The sequence below is a fragment of the Staurois parvus genome, unplaced genomic scaffold (assembly GCF_062004578.1).
Source record: "Staurois parvus isolate SC_StPar_1 unplaced genomic scaffold, SC_StPar_1.0 ptg000136l, whole genome shotgun sequence".
Classification (NCBI taxonomy): Eukaryota; Metazoa; Chordata; class Amphibia; order Anura; family Ranidae; genus Staurois; species Staurois parvus.
The window spans coordinates 5,081,224-5,098,070 of NW_028317932.1; the positions used below are offsets into that span (position 1 = coordinate 5,081,224).

The 16,847-nt window shown below is 43.4% G+C and overlaps 1 protein-coding gene across 1 annotated transcript in view; it reads right to left on the reverse strand.

Annotated features, from left to right (window-relative positions):
- LOC149465918 (solute carrier family 22 member 13-like) overlaps positions 1–16,847 on the reverse strand; it is a 36,063-nt gene that overhangs the window by 553 nt on the left and 18,663 nt on the right. The window contains exons 7-9 of the mRNA XM_089673221.1: positions 6,459–6,673; positions 5,966–6,074; positions 3–212 (exon numbers count right to left, since the gene is read on the reverse strand). Of these exons, the coding sequence (XP_089529347.1) occupies positions 3–212; positions 5,966–6,074; positions 6,459–6,673 (534 nt within the window). The remainder of the gene's footprint in view (positions 1–2; positions 213–5,965; positions 6,075–6,458; positions 6,674–16,847) is intronic.

Sequence of the window (16,847 nt, forward strand, 5' to 3'; positions counted from 1 at the left end):
ACCTTGGTGCCCCATTGGCCTCATGTGTATGGTCCTGCAGGTCTCGATTTCGTGTTTCAGGAAGGAAGAAGCAGAGGAGGCCTCCAATGATGGGGCCGCTTCCATAAATGGCCATTGGAATAGCAGAATGATATTTGTCCAAAAGACTAATAAGTGGTGCAATGATCCCACCTATCCGAGCTGTCATAGAGCAGATACCCACTCCATTCTGCCTGCAACAAAGCAAAGCTGCACCATTAACATTAGTAAAGGGATTAATGGGTAAAGCATGAACATTCTTATCTCTCAAGACTCTCTTTGTTCAGGCTATTCTTGGTAGTTTTTAAACGCTTTCCATTAATTCTCCAGTGTCTACTGACAACAGGTACCTTGCAATTTCCACTACAATAACAGTATACACTTTTACCTTGTCTATCAGACTCACACTTAAGTCCATGTGCAGTGGCAAATGACACTGCTGGTTTGAGGTTTTTTTCAAAGGTTTCTACAGATGTTGTTGGTCTACAAATGGTTTACTGAGTATGTGCATTTTTAGTTGGTTGTGTACACATCCAGTAATAGAAGAAGCCAGATCACCTGAACAATAAGGTGCTTCATTTTTGCAGTGTTACGTAGATAAAAGAAGTGGTGTTGCTGGACCTGAGGATGCCTAGAAGGTCAGGCCTGCAAATGTCACAACAACAAAATGTAATGCTCCGTCTCTTCTCACTCTAGGCAAAGACCAGAGGCTTACCACACATCCCTCTAGTGGCTGTAAAAGTGTTAGATAATCCACCCTCTAATAAGAAAATCACCCCTTCAGATGGCAGAACCAAACAACTCACCACTGGAGGACTGTGTAACAGTCCTTGTTTAAAGCTGGCCATACTGTACATGGATCGAAATTCAGCCACTTTGGCTGAAACTCAATCCATGTATGGGCACCCTGGTTGCACAAAAGATGATCTATCGATTGAGTTCTATACAACCACCCTGTGGAGTTTTTCCCAAATGATCAGTGCCAACAAATGGCAACCACCCCAACCTATTACTTTGAAGCAAGGAGCACTTGGAAAGGCGACACGTCAAAAAACAACAAAAATTCCCAGCTCATTTTCCAGCCAGCCTGCAACAAACTGAATTACCCTGTCTAACAGCTTATGTTAAAACAAGGGCTTTGTATGCACGCATTTGGAAATATATGCATAAGCTGCAGAGGAACGTCACGGCACCCCAGTGTACTGCAATCCTAACTCTAAAACTTTGAAGAGTCTCCAAAGTTGGAGCACATATAACATAATCGATAGACTGAGGGCAGGTATGCCTGGAGGGAGCCCACCCCTCCTTAAAGGTATAGGGATGCACTGGACACCCAGCATTATCACAATGGCAACATAGTAATCTATCCAGATAACCATGCGGATAGAGCCTATGTGGATACAGCTGTAGTATTAAAAACAGGAGAAGTGTGTCTTGGGTTCTGTAAAGCTCACCATACACTATGATTGAACAAACTCCTTTAGATCTATCATCAACTACATAGTGCAAGGACCTGCCTGACTGGACACAGTGATTGGATTGGTGGTGTGTCCTCCTATGACGTAGCTTTGGTAAATCAAAAGGAGATCGCGCAGAGATTGCACAATCAGATTGTATATTGTATGGCCACCTTTATATACCTAAAATTAACTAGTTGCACTTTGGGTGCCATTAATTGTTAACGGCGCATCAAACACAGAAACAAGCACATATTTTACCACGTGAAAAAACGAGTGACAAATGCAGCAAAACGCACAGTAAAAAGCGTGCAAGCTGTATCACACCAAAATGTCCCATGAACTACTTTGCCACGTGTGGCGCAGCCCATTGAAATCAACAGGCTGCCTTATGTGTGTCATCAGAAAACGTTAGGCGTGAATGGACCTGAAAGTGAGGTTCCATTCACATCTGTGTGTTTCCAAATGCATGACAAACTACACAGAACATGCCTGCTTTGCCATGAGTTTCAGAAACATGCTGCAAATGTGCATCATGTTTGTGTTGTCATTACATGTTAAAGGCACCCCAAGTGTGGCAAACGCACCAAAAAGTGCAGTAACGCAACGTGCTCTGCTTAAAAAAAGTTCTGGTGCTTTTCTGGGGCGATTGTTGCGTTTAGGGCAGCCCATTCAAGTGAAGGGGCTGCCCTATGCGTGACGAGTGAAAATGCTCCAAAACACCCAAAACAAACGCATGCAGAAATGTGAGTTTTCATTACGGTAAGATGTGAACGGGGCCTGACAACTGAGTGTCTCTGTCCACTCCCTCCTATAACTTGTATAAAGATGTCCATACACTATGCAATTTAATGTACAATCTCTGTACAATTTCCTTTAGATTTACCAGAACTATGGAAATGGAGGACACATCGGAACAATCTATTCAATTTGTATCAAATCAGACAGGTCCTTGTACTACATAGCTGATGGGAGATCTAAAGGAGATTGTGCAATCAGAAATTGGATTGAAGGTAGTATTGTAGTGAGGGAGGTGTGGTCCAGAGTGGTGAACATACCCTATCACACTCTCTTCTGTGATGCAACAAAAAAGTGGAGGCTTCTGGGAGATGGCTACAGGAAGTGAATGCTGAGAGATGATCTACAGCAGCGGTTCTCAACCTGGGGGTCGCGACCCCTTTGGGGGTCGAACGACCATTTCCCAGGGGTCGCCTAAGACTATCGGAAAACACATATTTCCGATGGTCTTAGGAACCGAGACACCGCTGCAGTCTCCGGCGATGTGTGGGCGGGATGATACGCTGCTGTCACCTGGCCACACCTCCGGGATCGCTCAGCAGCTCCGCCTCCTCGCCGCTGATTGGCCACCGGAACTGTAGCTCAGGAGAGGCACACAGGCGGCCAATCACCGGCGAGGAGGTGGAGCTTGGAGAGGAGGAGCCGAGCGGCAGCGCGCGTACATCAAAGAAGACCGAGGGAGCTGCCGGAGCGAGTGAAGAGGAGAGCGGCCAGAGAAGGAAGACAGCTGACAGGTAAGTGAGAGAGCGAGCCCAGGCTGGAACAGGGGTCAGCAAGGTAAGTATCATTGGTGTCAGTGGGAGGGATAGTGCCCCATCATTTGTGTCACTAATACCAACGATGGGGCACTATTCCTCCCCCCACTGACACCAACGATGGGGCACTATTCCTCCCCCCACTGACACCAACGATGGGGCACTATTCCTCCCCCCACTGACACCAACGATGGGGCACTATTCCTCCCCCCACTGACACCAACGATGGGGCACTATTCCTCCCCCCACTGACACCAACGATGGGGCACTATTCCTCCCCCCACTGACACCAACGATGGGGCACTATTCCTCCCCCCACTGACACCAACGATGGGGCACTATTTCCCCCCCCCCTGACCCCAATGATGGGGCACTATTCTCCCCTCCACCACACTGACATCAATGATGGGGCACTATTCCTCCCACTGACACCAATGATGGGGCACTATTCCTCCCCCCACTGACACCAACAATGGGACACTATTTCCCCCCCCCCCGACCCCAATGATGGGGCACTATTCTCCCCTCCACCACACTGACATCAATGATGGGGCACTATTCCTCCCACTGACACCAATGATGGGGCACTATTCCTCCCACTGACACCAATGATGTGGCACTATTCCTCCCACTGACACCAGTGATGGGGCACTACTCCCACTGACACCAGTGATGGGGCACTACTCCCCCCACTGACACCAGTGATGGGGCACTATTCCTCCCACTGACACCAATGATGGGGCACTACTCCCCCCACTGACACCAATGATGGGGCACTACTCCCCCCACTGACACCAATGATGGGGCACTATTCCCCCCACTGACACCAATGATGTGGCACTATTCCTCCCACTGACACCAGTGATGGAGCACTACTCCTCCCACTGACACCAGTGATGGGGCACTACTCCCCCCACTGACACCAGTGATGGAGCACTACTCCCCCCACTGACACCAATGATGGGGCACTACTCCCCCCACTGACACCAATGATGGGGCACTACTCCCCCCACTGACACCAATGATGGGGCACTACTCCTCCCACTGACACCAATGATGGGGCACTACTCCTCCCACTGACACCAATGATGGGGCACTACTCCTCCCACTGACACCAATGATGGGGCACTACTCCTCCCACTGACACCAATGATGGGGCACTATTCCTCCCACTGACACCAATGATGTGGCACTACTCCTCCCACTGACACCAGTGATGGAGCACTACTCCTCCCACTGACACCAGTGATGGGGCACTACTCCCCCCACTGACACCAGTGATGGAGCACTACTCCCCCCACTGACACCAATGATGGGGCACTACTCCCCCCACTGACACCAATGATGGGGCACTACTCCCCCCACTGACACCAATGATGGGGCACTATTCCTCCCACTGACACCAATGATGGGGCACTATTCCTCCCACTGACACCAACGATGGGGCACTATTCCTCCCACTGACACCAACGATGGGGCACTATTCCTCCCACTGACACCAACGATGGGGCACTATTCCTCCCACTGACACCAACGATGGGGCACTATTCCTCCCACTGACACCAACGATGGGGCACTATTCCTCCCACTGACACCAACGATGGGGCACTATTCCTCCCACTGACACCAACGATGGGGCACTATTCCTCCCACTGACACCAACGATGGGGCACTATTCCTCCCACTGACACCAACGATGGGGCACTATTCCTCCCACTGACACCAGTGATGGGGCACTATTCCTCCCACTGACACCAGTGATGGGGCACTATTCCTCCCACTGACACCAGTGATGGGGCACTATTCATCCCACTGACATCAGTGATGGGGCACTATTCCTCCCACTGATACCAACGATGGGGCACTATGCATCCCACTGACATCAGTGATGGGGCACTATTCCTCCCACTGACACCAGTGATGGGGCACTATTCATCCCACTGACATCAGTGATGGGGCACTATTCCTCCCACTGATACCAACGATGGGGCACTATTCCTCCCACTGATACCAACGATGGGGCACTATTCATCCCACTGACATCAGTGATGGGGCACTACTCCTTCCACTGACACCAATGACATGGCACTACTCCTCCCACTGCAAAATTACAGTTATGAAGTGGCAATGAAAATAATTTTATGGTTGGGGGTCACCACAACATGAGGAACTGTATTAAGGGGTCGCGGCATTAGAAAGGTTGAGAACCACTGATCTACAGGAAGTGATGGAATCTGAAAATCAGTTCAAAAATTCAAATAAACTGGCAAGAAATAAACCTCCTGTAGATAAGGTAAGTGAGAGAAAAGAACATTGGGATGGCTGGGCCAGAAATGGCATATGAAAATGCTTCTATTTATTATACAGTGGTAAATTCTGACTGAAAAGGTGAACTTATCCATTTAAGCCGAACTCTAGGAATTCAGATACTTGTGCTGGTTTTATAATTGACAGTTTTTACGGAGAGCTGGGAGTACAGCTATCACTAGACTCCCAGTGCTCTGACAGGATAAACAGCAGAAACTCTGCCCACTCCTCCTCTCTGCTGTTTATTTACAGAAGGATTGTTATTTTGTAAATGGGTTCACATAATACAAAGCACTCTGTTATTGGGCAGGAAGAGGGGAGGATTCAGGCACAGCAGGTGCATGTGACACTGCAGCTGCTAGAGCTGAGACCAGAAGGTCCAGCATTGGCCCCCCGAAAGTATAACAATAGCAGTTAGTAAAAATGTAAACTGTAAATTAAATAGATGACATGCATCTTGCTCAGCTTAACCTGTAGTAATTTGGCACATTTTACAAAGTGGTTGACTTCCTGGAGTTCGCTTTAACCTGGTTAGAGAGAGTAAGTAACTATCAGCTGAGGAGAATGGTATGCTGTACATACTCCCAAATTTTGATTTATTACTGCACTAGGTTGCTCTAAGTGACTCACCTGATAATTGTAGGAAATAGTTCTGCAGCATATATGTAACAGATAGAAAATGAAGCTGCAATTGCAAATTTTCCAATCACGGCAAGCACTGTGATTACAACAGGCAATGCTAGAGAAACCGAAAAAAAAATAAACAATTGCTTTCATAAAAAAAAAGGCAATTTAATTAAAATAAGTTAGTACAAAATCTTGTTTGAAATGAAGCATATATTTTATTTGGAAAAATAACTGTATAGTGTTTTGTAATGACAGGACAGTTCCAAGAAGGGGCTTGACTAAGTTTATTCCAATAGTAGAAGCCAACGTTTCTGTCCCCCTAGAGACCTCCATCGTTCCATGGCTATAGACATAAAGTATAAACTAGAATACAAAGATACAATTTATACTGCTAGTAAAACAACAGTTCCCAATAACTTTTTATACCGTATGAGTGTTGCAAATTTTCATGTAGCATCAAGGAACTGAAAAACGATAATTAAAAAAAAATCCTTACTCTTCGGTATTGCTGTTATTATAAGACAAACTGTTCCACCAAGTAATAAACACATTGATTGGCTAGGTTTCCGTCCTATAATCTGCACTGTGAACATGGATCCAAGGCGAGCTGGAATTTCTACTGCTCCAAATATGAGCTGGGTGAGATAAATGTCCAGCCCAAAACTGCCGACGTTCAGACTCAAACCGTAATAAACCAGACTGTTCACAAACCTAAAACCACAAAGATAGAAAAGTAGAAGAGGAAGATGGGGAAGAAAAGAAAGGTCACTTGACTTTGTAAAGACCACAGTGGGAGTTCCGGAGATGAAAGAGTCATCAAAACCAATGATCCTACTCACTAATGAATACTCACAACTACTGAAATATTAGTTTTGCGTGGATTGATGCTTTATAGAGTATTTATGAAAAACATTATAGCAGAGTTCCACTCACCTGTCAAAAAATAAAAGTAAGCAGCTACAAAAACTGTAAAACAGCCTCTTACCTGTCCCTCAGTCCCGCGGTGTGTCCCCAGCAGCCCATTTCACTGGCTGTCCTGGATTCCAGGAGGCCAGCATCTTCAGTGTGGGCACCCGGCTGTGAAGGCTTGCGGCTTCACAGATGGGTACCCACTGCGCACGCGCGAGTAGCAATGCGCTTCATGAATGGTCCTGTAGTCTTCTGGGACCTGTCATGTGTCCCAAAAGACTACTGGAAGGGAGGGAGGACACCTTCTGTTTCCGATCGCCTAGGTGATCGGACCAAAAATGGGAGCGGGTACCTGTCAAATTCGGGTTCCCCCGCCCCCCCAAAGTTGTCAATCTTTAATGGGGAGCAGGGGAGCAGTCCTTAAAGCGGAACTTCCCCTTTTGGGTGGAGCTCCGCTTTAAGGCTCCATGCACACTAGCATTTCTTTAAGCTCTTAGAAGCTGTTATTAGCATTTTCTGCTCCTAGAAGGTAAATAGTATTATACTATGTGTCCGTGCACACTACTTTAGACTATTAGCATTTTTTGAGCTTCAGTGTCAAAATTGTTTTTATAGTGTTTTAAAACGTTTTTCCAGCTGAAAAAAAACACTAAACGCTCCTAACAGCTTTTTTTCTAGCTTTTTTTTCCCTATACATGTACTATAAAAACACTAATAATATGCTAACGCTCCTAAATGCTTCTGAATGCAACTAAATGGCTACTAAAAAATGTTACCAGCATTTTTTAGCGTAAAAAAAAATGCTAGTGAGGAAGGAGCCTAACCATGGCTTGGAGCGGGAGCTCGATGTGAGGGCTCCCAGCTCCCAAGCACCTCCAGTGTCCTTCCGAGAAGGGTAGAGATGTGCGGGAAGCCCTGGAGAGACTAGCCGGGAAGAGGGGGGGCTTGCTGGTGGGGAGCGTGGACCGAGGACCTCCGGGAGTGGCGGCCATCGCGGCGGGTCTTCCTGTGCTCTCGTCACTGTGCTGTGTGTTCCCCAGAGCTCAGTGGATGCCGAGCGATCAGGTGATCTGCTGCAAGGGAGCTCTGGGAGGCAGAGGAGCCGGCCTGTGTTTCTTGGAGCAAAGGAGACGCCGGCCCTCTTCCTCCTGCACACAGGACCGTGGCAGCTGGACGCGGAAACGGGCTGGGTGAACCCCCCCTGCAATCCAATCCACTCATTGTGTGAGGGGAATGTTGAGTGCAATGTTCCCCAAAAGAGAGTACCTGGAGCCGCCTCACCCCTCACTTGGAGTAAAGGTCCTAAAGTGTGGGAAAGTCTCTCAGAGAAGTTCAATCCCATAGAAACCAGAGGTCTCACATGGGGGAGAAGTATTCCTGTTTCAAGTGCGGGAAATGTCTTTAATGTAAGTCCTATTTTTATATATACCAGTGATAATACAAGAGGGAGCAGCCACACCCTTGTTCAGAGTGCGGGAAATGTTTTTCACAGAAGTCCAGCCTGCATATACAGTTGCAAGAAAAAGTATGTGAACCCCTTGGGATTACGTGGAGTTTTGCATGAATTGGGCATAAAATGTGCTCTGAACATCATCTAAGTCACAACAATAGAAGAACACAGTCTGCTGAACATAATACTACACAAACATTAGAGGTTGCCATGGTTAATTGCACATAACATGTAAACATTCACAGTGCAGGGAGGAAAAAGTATGTGAGGCCCTAGCTTAATGACTTCTCCCAGAGCTAATTGGAGCCAGGAGTGAGCCAACCTTGACTCCAATCAGTGTGATGATATTGGATGTGTTGCTGACAGCTGTCCTGCCCTTAAAAAACACACACCTGTTTTGGGTTTACTGGTTTGAAGAAGCACTGTCTGATGTGAACCATGCCTCGCAGAAAAGAGCTCTCAGAAGACCTACGATCAAGAACTGTTGACTTGCATGAAGCTGGAAAGGGTTACAAAAGTATCTCCAAAAGCCTTGATGTTCATGTGTCCACGGTAAGACAGACTGTCTACAAATGGAGAAAGTTTAGCACTGTTGCTACTCTCCCTAGGCGTGGTTGTCCTGTAAAAATGACTGCAAGAGCACAGCTCAGAATGCCGCATGAGGTAAAGAAGAATCCCAGAGTGTCAGCTAAAGACCTACAGAAATCTCTGGCACATGCTAACATTTTTGTTGACACATCTACAATAAGGAAAACATTAAACAAGAATGGAGTACATGGGAGGACACCACGGAGGAAGCCATTGCTGTCCAAAAAGAAGATTGCAGCACCTTTGAAGTTTGCAAAAGAGCACCTGGATGTTCCACAGCACTACTGGCAGAATATACTGTGGACAGATGAAACCAAGATTGAGTTGTTTGGGAAGAACACACAACACTATGTGTGGAGAAAAAAAGGCACAGCACACCAACATCAACACCTCATCCCCACTGTAAAACATGGCGGAGGGAGCATCATGGTTTGGGGCTGCTTTGCTGCCTCAGGGCCTGGACGGATTGTTGTCATTGATGGGAAAATGAATTCCAGAGTTTATCCAAACATTTTGCAGGAAAACGTACGACCATCTGTCCGCCAACTGAGGCTCCGCAGAGGATGGGTGATGCAACAGGACAATGACCCAAAGCATGCAAGTAATTCAACAAAACAATGGCTGCAACAGCACAGAATACGCCTTCTGGAGTGGCCCAGTCAGAGTCCTGACCTCAACCCGATTGAAATGCTGTGGCATGACCTTAGGAGAGCGATTCACACCAGAAATCCCAAGAATATTGCTACACTGAAACAGTTTTGTGAAGAGGAGTGGTCCAGAATGACTCCAGATCGTTGTGCAGGTCTGATCTGCAACTACAGGAAACGTTTGGTTGAGGTTATTGCTGCCAAAGGAGGGTCAACCAGTTATTAAGTCCAAAGGTTCATATACTTTTTCCTCCCTGCACTGTGAATGTTTACATGTTATGTGCAATTAAACCATGGCAACATCTAATGTTTGTGTAGTATTATGTTCAGCAGACTGTGTTCTGCTATTGTTGTGACTTAGATGACGTTCAGAGCACATTTTATGCCCAATTCATGCAAAACTCCACGTAATCCCAAGGGGTTCACATACTTTTTCTTGCAACTGTATATCAGAGACCTCACATGAGGAAGATGCTATATCCCTGTTCTAAGTGCGGGAAATGTTTTCTCAGATAAGTCTAGACTTTATATATATCAGAGATCTTACACAGGTGAAAAGCCATATGTCTGTCCTGAGTGCGGGAAATACTTTTCAGTGAAGCCCAGTCTTCACACACATCAGAGATCTTACACGGAGGAGAAGTTGTATACCTGTTCAGAGTGTGGGAAATGTTTTTCAGAGAAGCCCCTTCTTCATATATGACAGAGATCTCATACGGGGGAAAAGCTGTATTGGGGACAAGAGGGTAGGTGAGAGCTGTAAAAGTACTGAGATTAATATATTGCATGGGAACTGAACTGTATGTATTGAACTATATGTTTAAACTGAGGAGGGGTTCACCTGGGGGGTCTTAGAGGAAAATCAGAAGGAAAATTGAAATAGTCCCTGACAGCATGAAAAACAAAGTATCAAAGGGAGGAGGGCCTAAGGCTTCCCAAACAGGGTCAATTAAAAAATATATACCCTCACAGGAGAAAAAAACTCCAGAGAGACAACAGGGAATAAGTGTAAGAGGTGAGAGGGAAAATGGCGGGGAATGTTCCAGACTATCCCTGGGAATAGCTAACAGGTAGTCAACATATGGAAGAAGAAGTGGATATGGATAAAGTAGAAGAACAAGAGGAGAGCTCACAGATGCCTACTAAAGCAGAAATAGCAGAAATGTTTAAAGGACTTGAAAGATCACTAAAACAGGAACTGGCGAAATTACATAAAGACCTGGGGCAAATATTATCAAGGGTGGAGGAGACGGAAGAAAAACTAGATAAACATGCCCAAATTATACAGAAATTAGAAAAACGGGCTATGGAAATTAGAAAAGAACAAAGAAATCTGTTATATAAATTGGAAGACCAGGAGAATAGGGATAGGAGATGCAATCTAAGGATCCAAGGCTTTCCAGAGATCTCCCAAGGAGAAGATTTGATGGGAATAATAACGAGATTGCTGAATACTATAATGGATAGAACTATAACAGAGCCTCTCAAAATGGAGGGAGTATATAGAATAGGAAAATATATACAAGAAGACAGAAAAGAAAAGCCAAGAGATGTAATAGTGCAATTCCATAATTTACGGGATAAAGAAGAGCTTTGGAAGAAGATAGAGGAGTGGGAGGGAGGGAGGAGGGGTGGAGGAGGGTCGGGAGGAGGGTATGGGGTGGGGATAGGTAGTTTAAGACTCTGCGAAATAGTGGGAGAAACATCAGTTTGGAGAAATCCTAGAGATCAAAGGGGAAGATGTGGAGGAAAGATGAAGAGAGAAGAGATGGGGAAGATAGAGGTGTGGAGAGGAGAAGAATGGAAGAGATTCACTTTGTGACTTATAATGTTAAAGGGTTAAATAGCCCTGGGAAGAGATTTGGGATTGTTAAAGAAATTCAACATAGATTTTCTTCAGTGGTTTTTTTAACAGGAGACACATTTGGTGCAAGAATCAAATGTGAAATTAAATTCCAGATATTATCCAATGTGGTTTTATGCAGATTCCCCAATTAAATGTGCCAAGGGAGTGGCAATAGGTTTTGCGAAAAATATAAGGTTTAAGCTGGAAGACAGATTGGTAGATCCGGAAGGCAGATTTCTGTTTCTGAAGGGAAAATTACAGGAGACTGTACATTAGCAAATATTTATTGCCCGAATAAGAAACCAGAGGTATTCCTAAAAAATATTCTGAGGAAGTTAATGAATTTCAAAAAAGGCAATTTAATTGTGGCAGGTGATTTCAATCTCTGCATGGATCCCCAGATGGATATTACATTCCTTGTGCAGAGAAATGGTAGTAGGTCTCTGAAATCCTTGAAAAACATGATATACCAATGTCAACTTGTAGACATATAGAGAATTAAGCACATGAAGGACAGAGACTATACGTTTTATTCTCATGCACATGAGATGTATTCAAGACTGGATTATATATTGCTGGGCCATTGACTTATCGGGTCTCTGGTCAAAGTAAAAATATAAGTGATGTCAATATCGGACCATGCCCCTGTCACAATGCAATTATTATGGGGAAATGAGCAGATTGGGGGGAAATTATAGAGGTTAAATGAGACATTTCGCCAGTATTCAGAGGTAGATCAAAGAATTAAAAAAGAAATAGAGCAATTTTTTTAGGAAAATTTTTCTGGGGAAGTGTCCGTAGCAACAGTGTGGGAGGATCATAAGGCCTATTTTAGAGGAATCCTGATAGCGATTGGAGAAAAAAAGAAGAGGGAAAGAAGAGAAAAAATAAACACGCTTTTTAGTGAACTCTGGAAGTTAGAGCAAATACATAAACATAAAGTAACAAAAGAGATTATGCAGGGGGTAATAAATAAAAGAGAAGAATTGAATACATTTCTGGAAGAAGCTAAGAGAAGAGTGTTCAATAAAATGATAAGTGAGAGATACAGATGGGGAGATAGGCCAGGAAAGTATTTAATGAGGGCTCAGAGAAAAAAAAATCTATTAACTATATAGAGAAAATAAGAGACCACAAAGGAGATTTAATGTATTCAACTAAAGATATAGCTAAAGTGTTTAAAGAATATTATAATAAGCTATATAATATTATCCCCCACAGCTCCATAAGTAAAGATGAAGTAGGAAAAATAGAAAAAGGACAGACATACTTAAAAAAGGCAGGATTACCAAAATTAAGTGAGGAGCAATTAAAACCCTAGAATCAGCAATAACGCAGGAGGAAATACACTTAGCATTAAAAAGCACTATAGCTGGGAAAAGTCCAGGACCTGATGGATACACAGTGAGATATTATAGAAAATATAAAGAATTATTAGTACCTAAACTGAGGATATATATGAATGCATTGGGAGGACAGATGGAAATGAGGAGGGAATCCCTACAAGCCCATGTAGTTCTCATACATAAGGAAGGTAAAGATGATACTCACTGTTCAAGTTACAGACCGATTTCCTTATTAAACACAGATACCAAACTATATGCAAAAGTTCTGGCAAACAGGTTGAAAGACCTAATGTCGGAATGGATACACATAGACCAAGTACGCTTTGTCCCAGGGAGAGAGGGTGGAGATAACAGATTGAGATCTCTGTTTCTCATACAAAAAAGTAGGCAAGAGAAAATCCCTGCGGTGGTACTCTCTATCGATGCTGAAAAGGCATTTGATAGAGTAGATTGGGGATATATGTTGGATACATTGGAAGTATTTGATGTGGGACCTCGAATGAGAGAGTGGATAAGGAAATTATATAGTCAGCCCTCTGCAGCAATCATGGTTAATGGGGAATTGTCAGAGTATTTTGGGATGCAGAACGGAACTAGACAGGGATGCCCTTTGTCTCCATTGCTATATGTTTTATCATTGGAATCTCTTTTGGCTACAGTAAGGAATAATATAGATATAAAAGGAATTTGGATAGGAGATATGGAGCATAAGGTGGCAGCTTATGCAGATGACATGCTGTTCTATGTGGGAAACCCAAGGATAACATTGCCAAATTTAATGAAATCACTGAAAGAATATGGGGAGATGTCAAATTTAAACATTAACCCAACAAAAACAGAAATTTTAAGCATAAATCTTCCAAATAGAGAGAAAAATAGGCTACAGGAGGAATTTCCCTGTGTTTGGAGAGAAAAAGAATTGAAATATCTAGGAATAACTGTATCATCCAAGAACTTGTATAAATTGAATTATATCCCATTGTTAAATGAGATCAGGGATGAACTAAGGAAATTAGGAGGGGAACCCCATCATGGATAGGTCGTATACAGTTGATAACAATGGTGATTGTTAGAGATGAGCGAATTATTCAAAAATTCGATTCGGCTGATTCGCCGAATTTGAGGAAGAAATTCGATTCGATGCGAATTTATTCGCTGCAAATTTAACTTATAAAAAGGGTTTCTAGGCTTCAGAGAGCCTTTATATTAGTGCAGAACACTGTACCTTTAATTTAAATGCCCTTGGAGATGAGGAAGGAGAAGGAGAAGGATGAGAAGAAGGAGAAGGAGAAGGATGAGAAGAAGGAGAAGGATGAGAAGAAGGAGAAGGATGAGAAGAAGGAGAAGGAGAAGGATGAGAAGAAGGAGAAGGATGAGAAGAAGGAGAAGGAGAAGGATGAGACGAAGGAGAAGGAGAAGGATGAGAAGAAGGAGAAGGAGAAGGATGAGAAGAAGGAGAAGGAGAAGGATGAGAAGAAGGAGAAGGATAAGGAGAAGGAGAAGGATGAGAAGAAGGAGAAGGATGAGAAGAAGGATGAGAAGAAGGAGAAGGATGAGAAGAAGGAGAAGGATTAGAAGAAGGATGAGAAGAAGGAGAAGGATGAGAAGAAGAAGAAGGATGAGAAGAAGGAGAAGGATGAGAAGAAGAAGGAGAAGGATGAGAAGAAGAAGAAGGATGAGAAGAAGGAGAAGGATGAGAAGAAGGAGAAGGATGAGAAGAAGAAGAAGGATGAGAAGAAGAAGAAGGATGAGAAGAAGAAGAAGGATGAGAAGAAGAAGAAGGATGAGAAGAAGGAGAATTCCAAGCCGGCAAAAAGTGTATCTGCAGAGCTCCGCTATTTCTTAGCGGAGCTCTGCAGATACACTTAGCGGAGCTCTGCAGATACACTTTTTGCCGGCTTGGAATTCTTCTTATTTTCATCCTACTTCTTCTTCTTCTTCTTCATCCTCATCCTCAGAAGCAGAAGAAGAGGATGAGGATGAGGATGAAGAAGAAGAAGAAAAAGAAGAAGTAGGATGAAAATAAGAAGAATTCCAAGCCGGCAAAAAGTGTATCTGCAGAGCTCCTCTATTTCTGACAGTTCTCTGACATTCACATTTACAGCGGTTGAAACATTGTATCTATTTGTTTCCATAAATGGAAACAAATACATACAATGTTTCAACCGCTGTAAATGTGAATGTCAGAGAACTGTCAGAAATAGCGGAGCTCTGCAGATACACTTAGCGGAGCTCTGCAGATACACTTTTTGCCGGCTTGGAATTCTTCTTATTTTCATCCTACTTCTTCTTCTTCTTCATCCTCATCCTCATCCTCAGAAGAAGAAGAGGATGAGGATGAGGATGAAGAAGTAGGATGAAAATAAGAAGAATTCCAAGCCGGCAAAAAGTGTATCTGCAGAGCTCCTCTATTTCTGACAGATACACTTTTTCCCGGCTTGGAATTCTTCTTATTTTCATCCTACTTCTTCTTCTTCTTCATCCTCATCCTCTTCTTCTTCTTCTGACGATGAGGATGAGGATGAAGAAGAAGAAGAAGTAGGATGAAAATAAGAAGAATTCCAAGCCGGCAAAAAGTGTATCTGCAGAGCTCCGCTAAGTGTATCTGCAGAGCTCCGCTATTTCTGACAGTTGTCTGACATTCACATTTACAGCGGTTGAAACATTGTATCTATTTGTTTCCATAAATGGAAACAAATAGATACAATGTTTCAACCGCTGTAAATGTGAATGTCAGACAACTGTCAGAAATAGCGGAGCTCTGCAGATACACTTAGCGGAGCTCTGCAGATACACTTTTTGCCAGCTTGGAATTCTTCTTATTTTCATCCTACTTCTTCTTCTTCATCCTCATCCTCAGAAGAAGAAGAGGATGAGGATGAAGAAGAAGAAGAAGAAGAAGAAGTAGGATGAAAATAAGAAGAATTCCAAGCCGGCAAAAAGTGTATCTGCAGAGCTCCTCTATTTCTGACAGATACACTTTTTCCCGGCTTGGAATTCTTCTTATTTTCATCCTACTTCTTCTTCTTCTTCTTCATCCTCATCCTCTTCTTCTTCTTCTGAGGATGAGGATGAAGAAGAAATGGAAACAAATAGATACAATGTTTCAACCGCTGTAAAATGTGAATGTCAGAGAACTGTCAGAAATAGCGGAGCTCTGCAGATACACTTAGCGGAGCTCTGCAGATACACTTTTTGCCGGCTTGGAATTCTTCTTATTTTCATCCTACTTCTTCTTCTTCTTCTTCTTCATCCTCATCCTCAGAAGAAGAAGAAGAGGATGAGGATGAAGAAGAAGAAGAAGTAGGATGAAAATAAGAAGAATTCCAAGCCGGCAAAAAGTGTATCTGCAGAGCTCCTCTATTTCTGACAGATACACTTTTTGCCGGCTTGGAATTCTTCTTATTTTCATCCTACTTCTTCTTCTTCTTCTTCTTCTTCTTCATCCTCATCCTCTTCTTCTTCTTCTGAGGATGAGGATGAAGAAGAAGAAGAAGTAGGATGAAAATAAGAAGAATTCCAAGCCGGCAAAAAGTGTATCTGCAGAGCTCCGCTAAGTGTATCTGCAGAGCTCCGCTATTTCTGACAGTTCTCTGACATTCACATTTACAGCGGTTGAAACATTGTATCTATTTGTTTCCATAAATGGAAACAAATAGATACAATGTTTCAACCACTGTAAATGTGAATGTCAGAGAACTGTCAGAAATAGAGGAGCTCTGCAGATACACTTTTTGCCGGCTTGGAATTCTTCTTATTTTCATCCTACTTCTTCTTCTTCTTCTTCTTCATCCTCATCCTCATCCTCAGAAGAAGAAGAATGAAAAGAAGAATGAAAAGAAGAAGAATGAAAAGAAGAAGAAGAAGAATGAAAAGAAGAATGAGAAGAATGAAAAGATTCTTCTTCTTCTTTTCATTCTTCTTTTCATTCTTCTTCTTTTCATTCTTCTTTTCATTCTTCTCATTCTTCTTTTCATTCTTCTCATTCTTCTTTTCATTCTTCTTCTCATTCTTCTTTTCATTCTTCTTCTTCTTTTCATTCTTCTCATTCTTCTTTTCATTCTTCTTCTCATTCTTCTTTTCATTCTTCTTCTTTTCA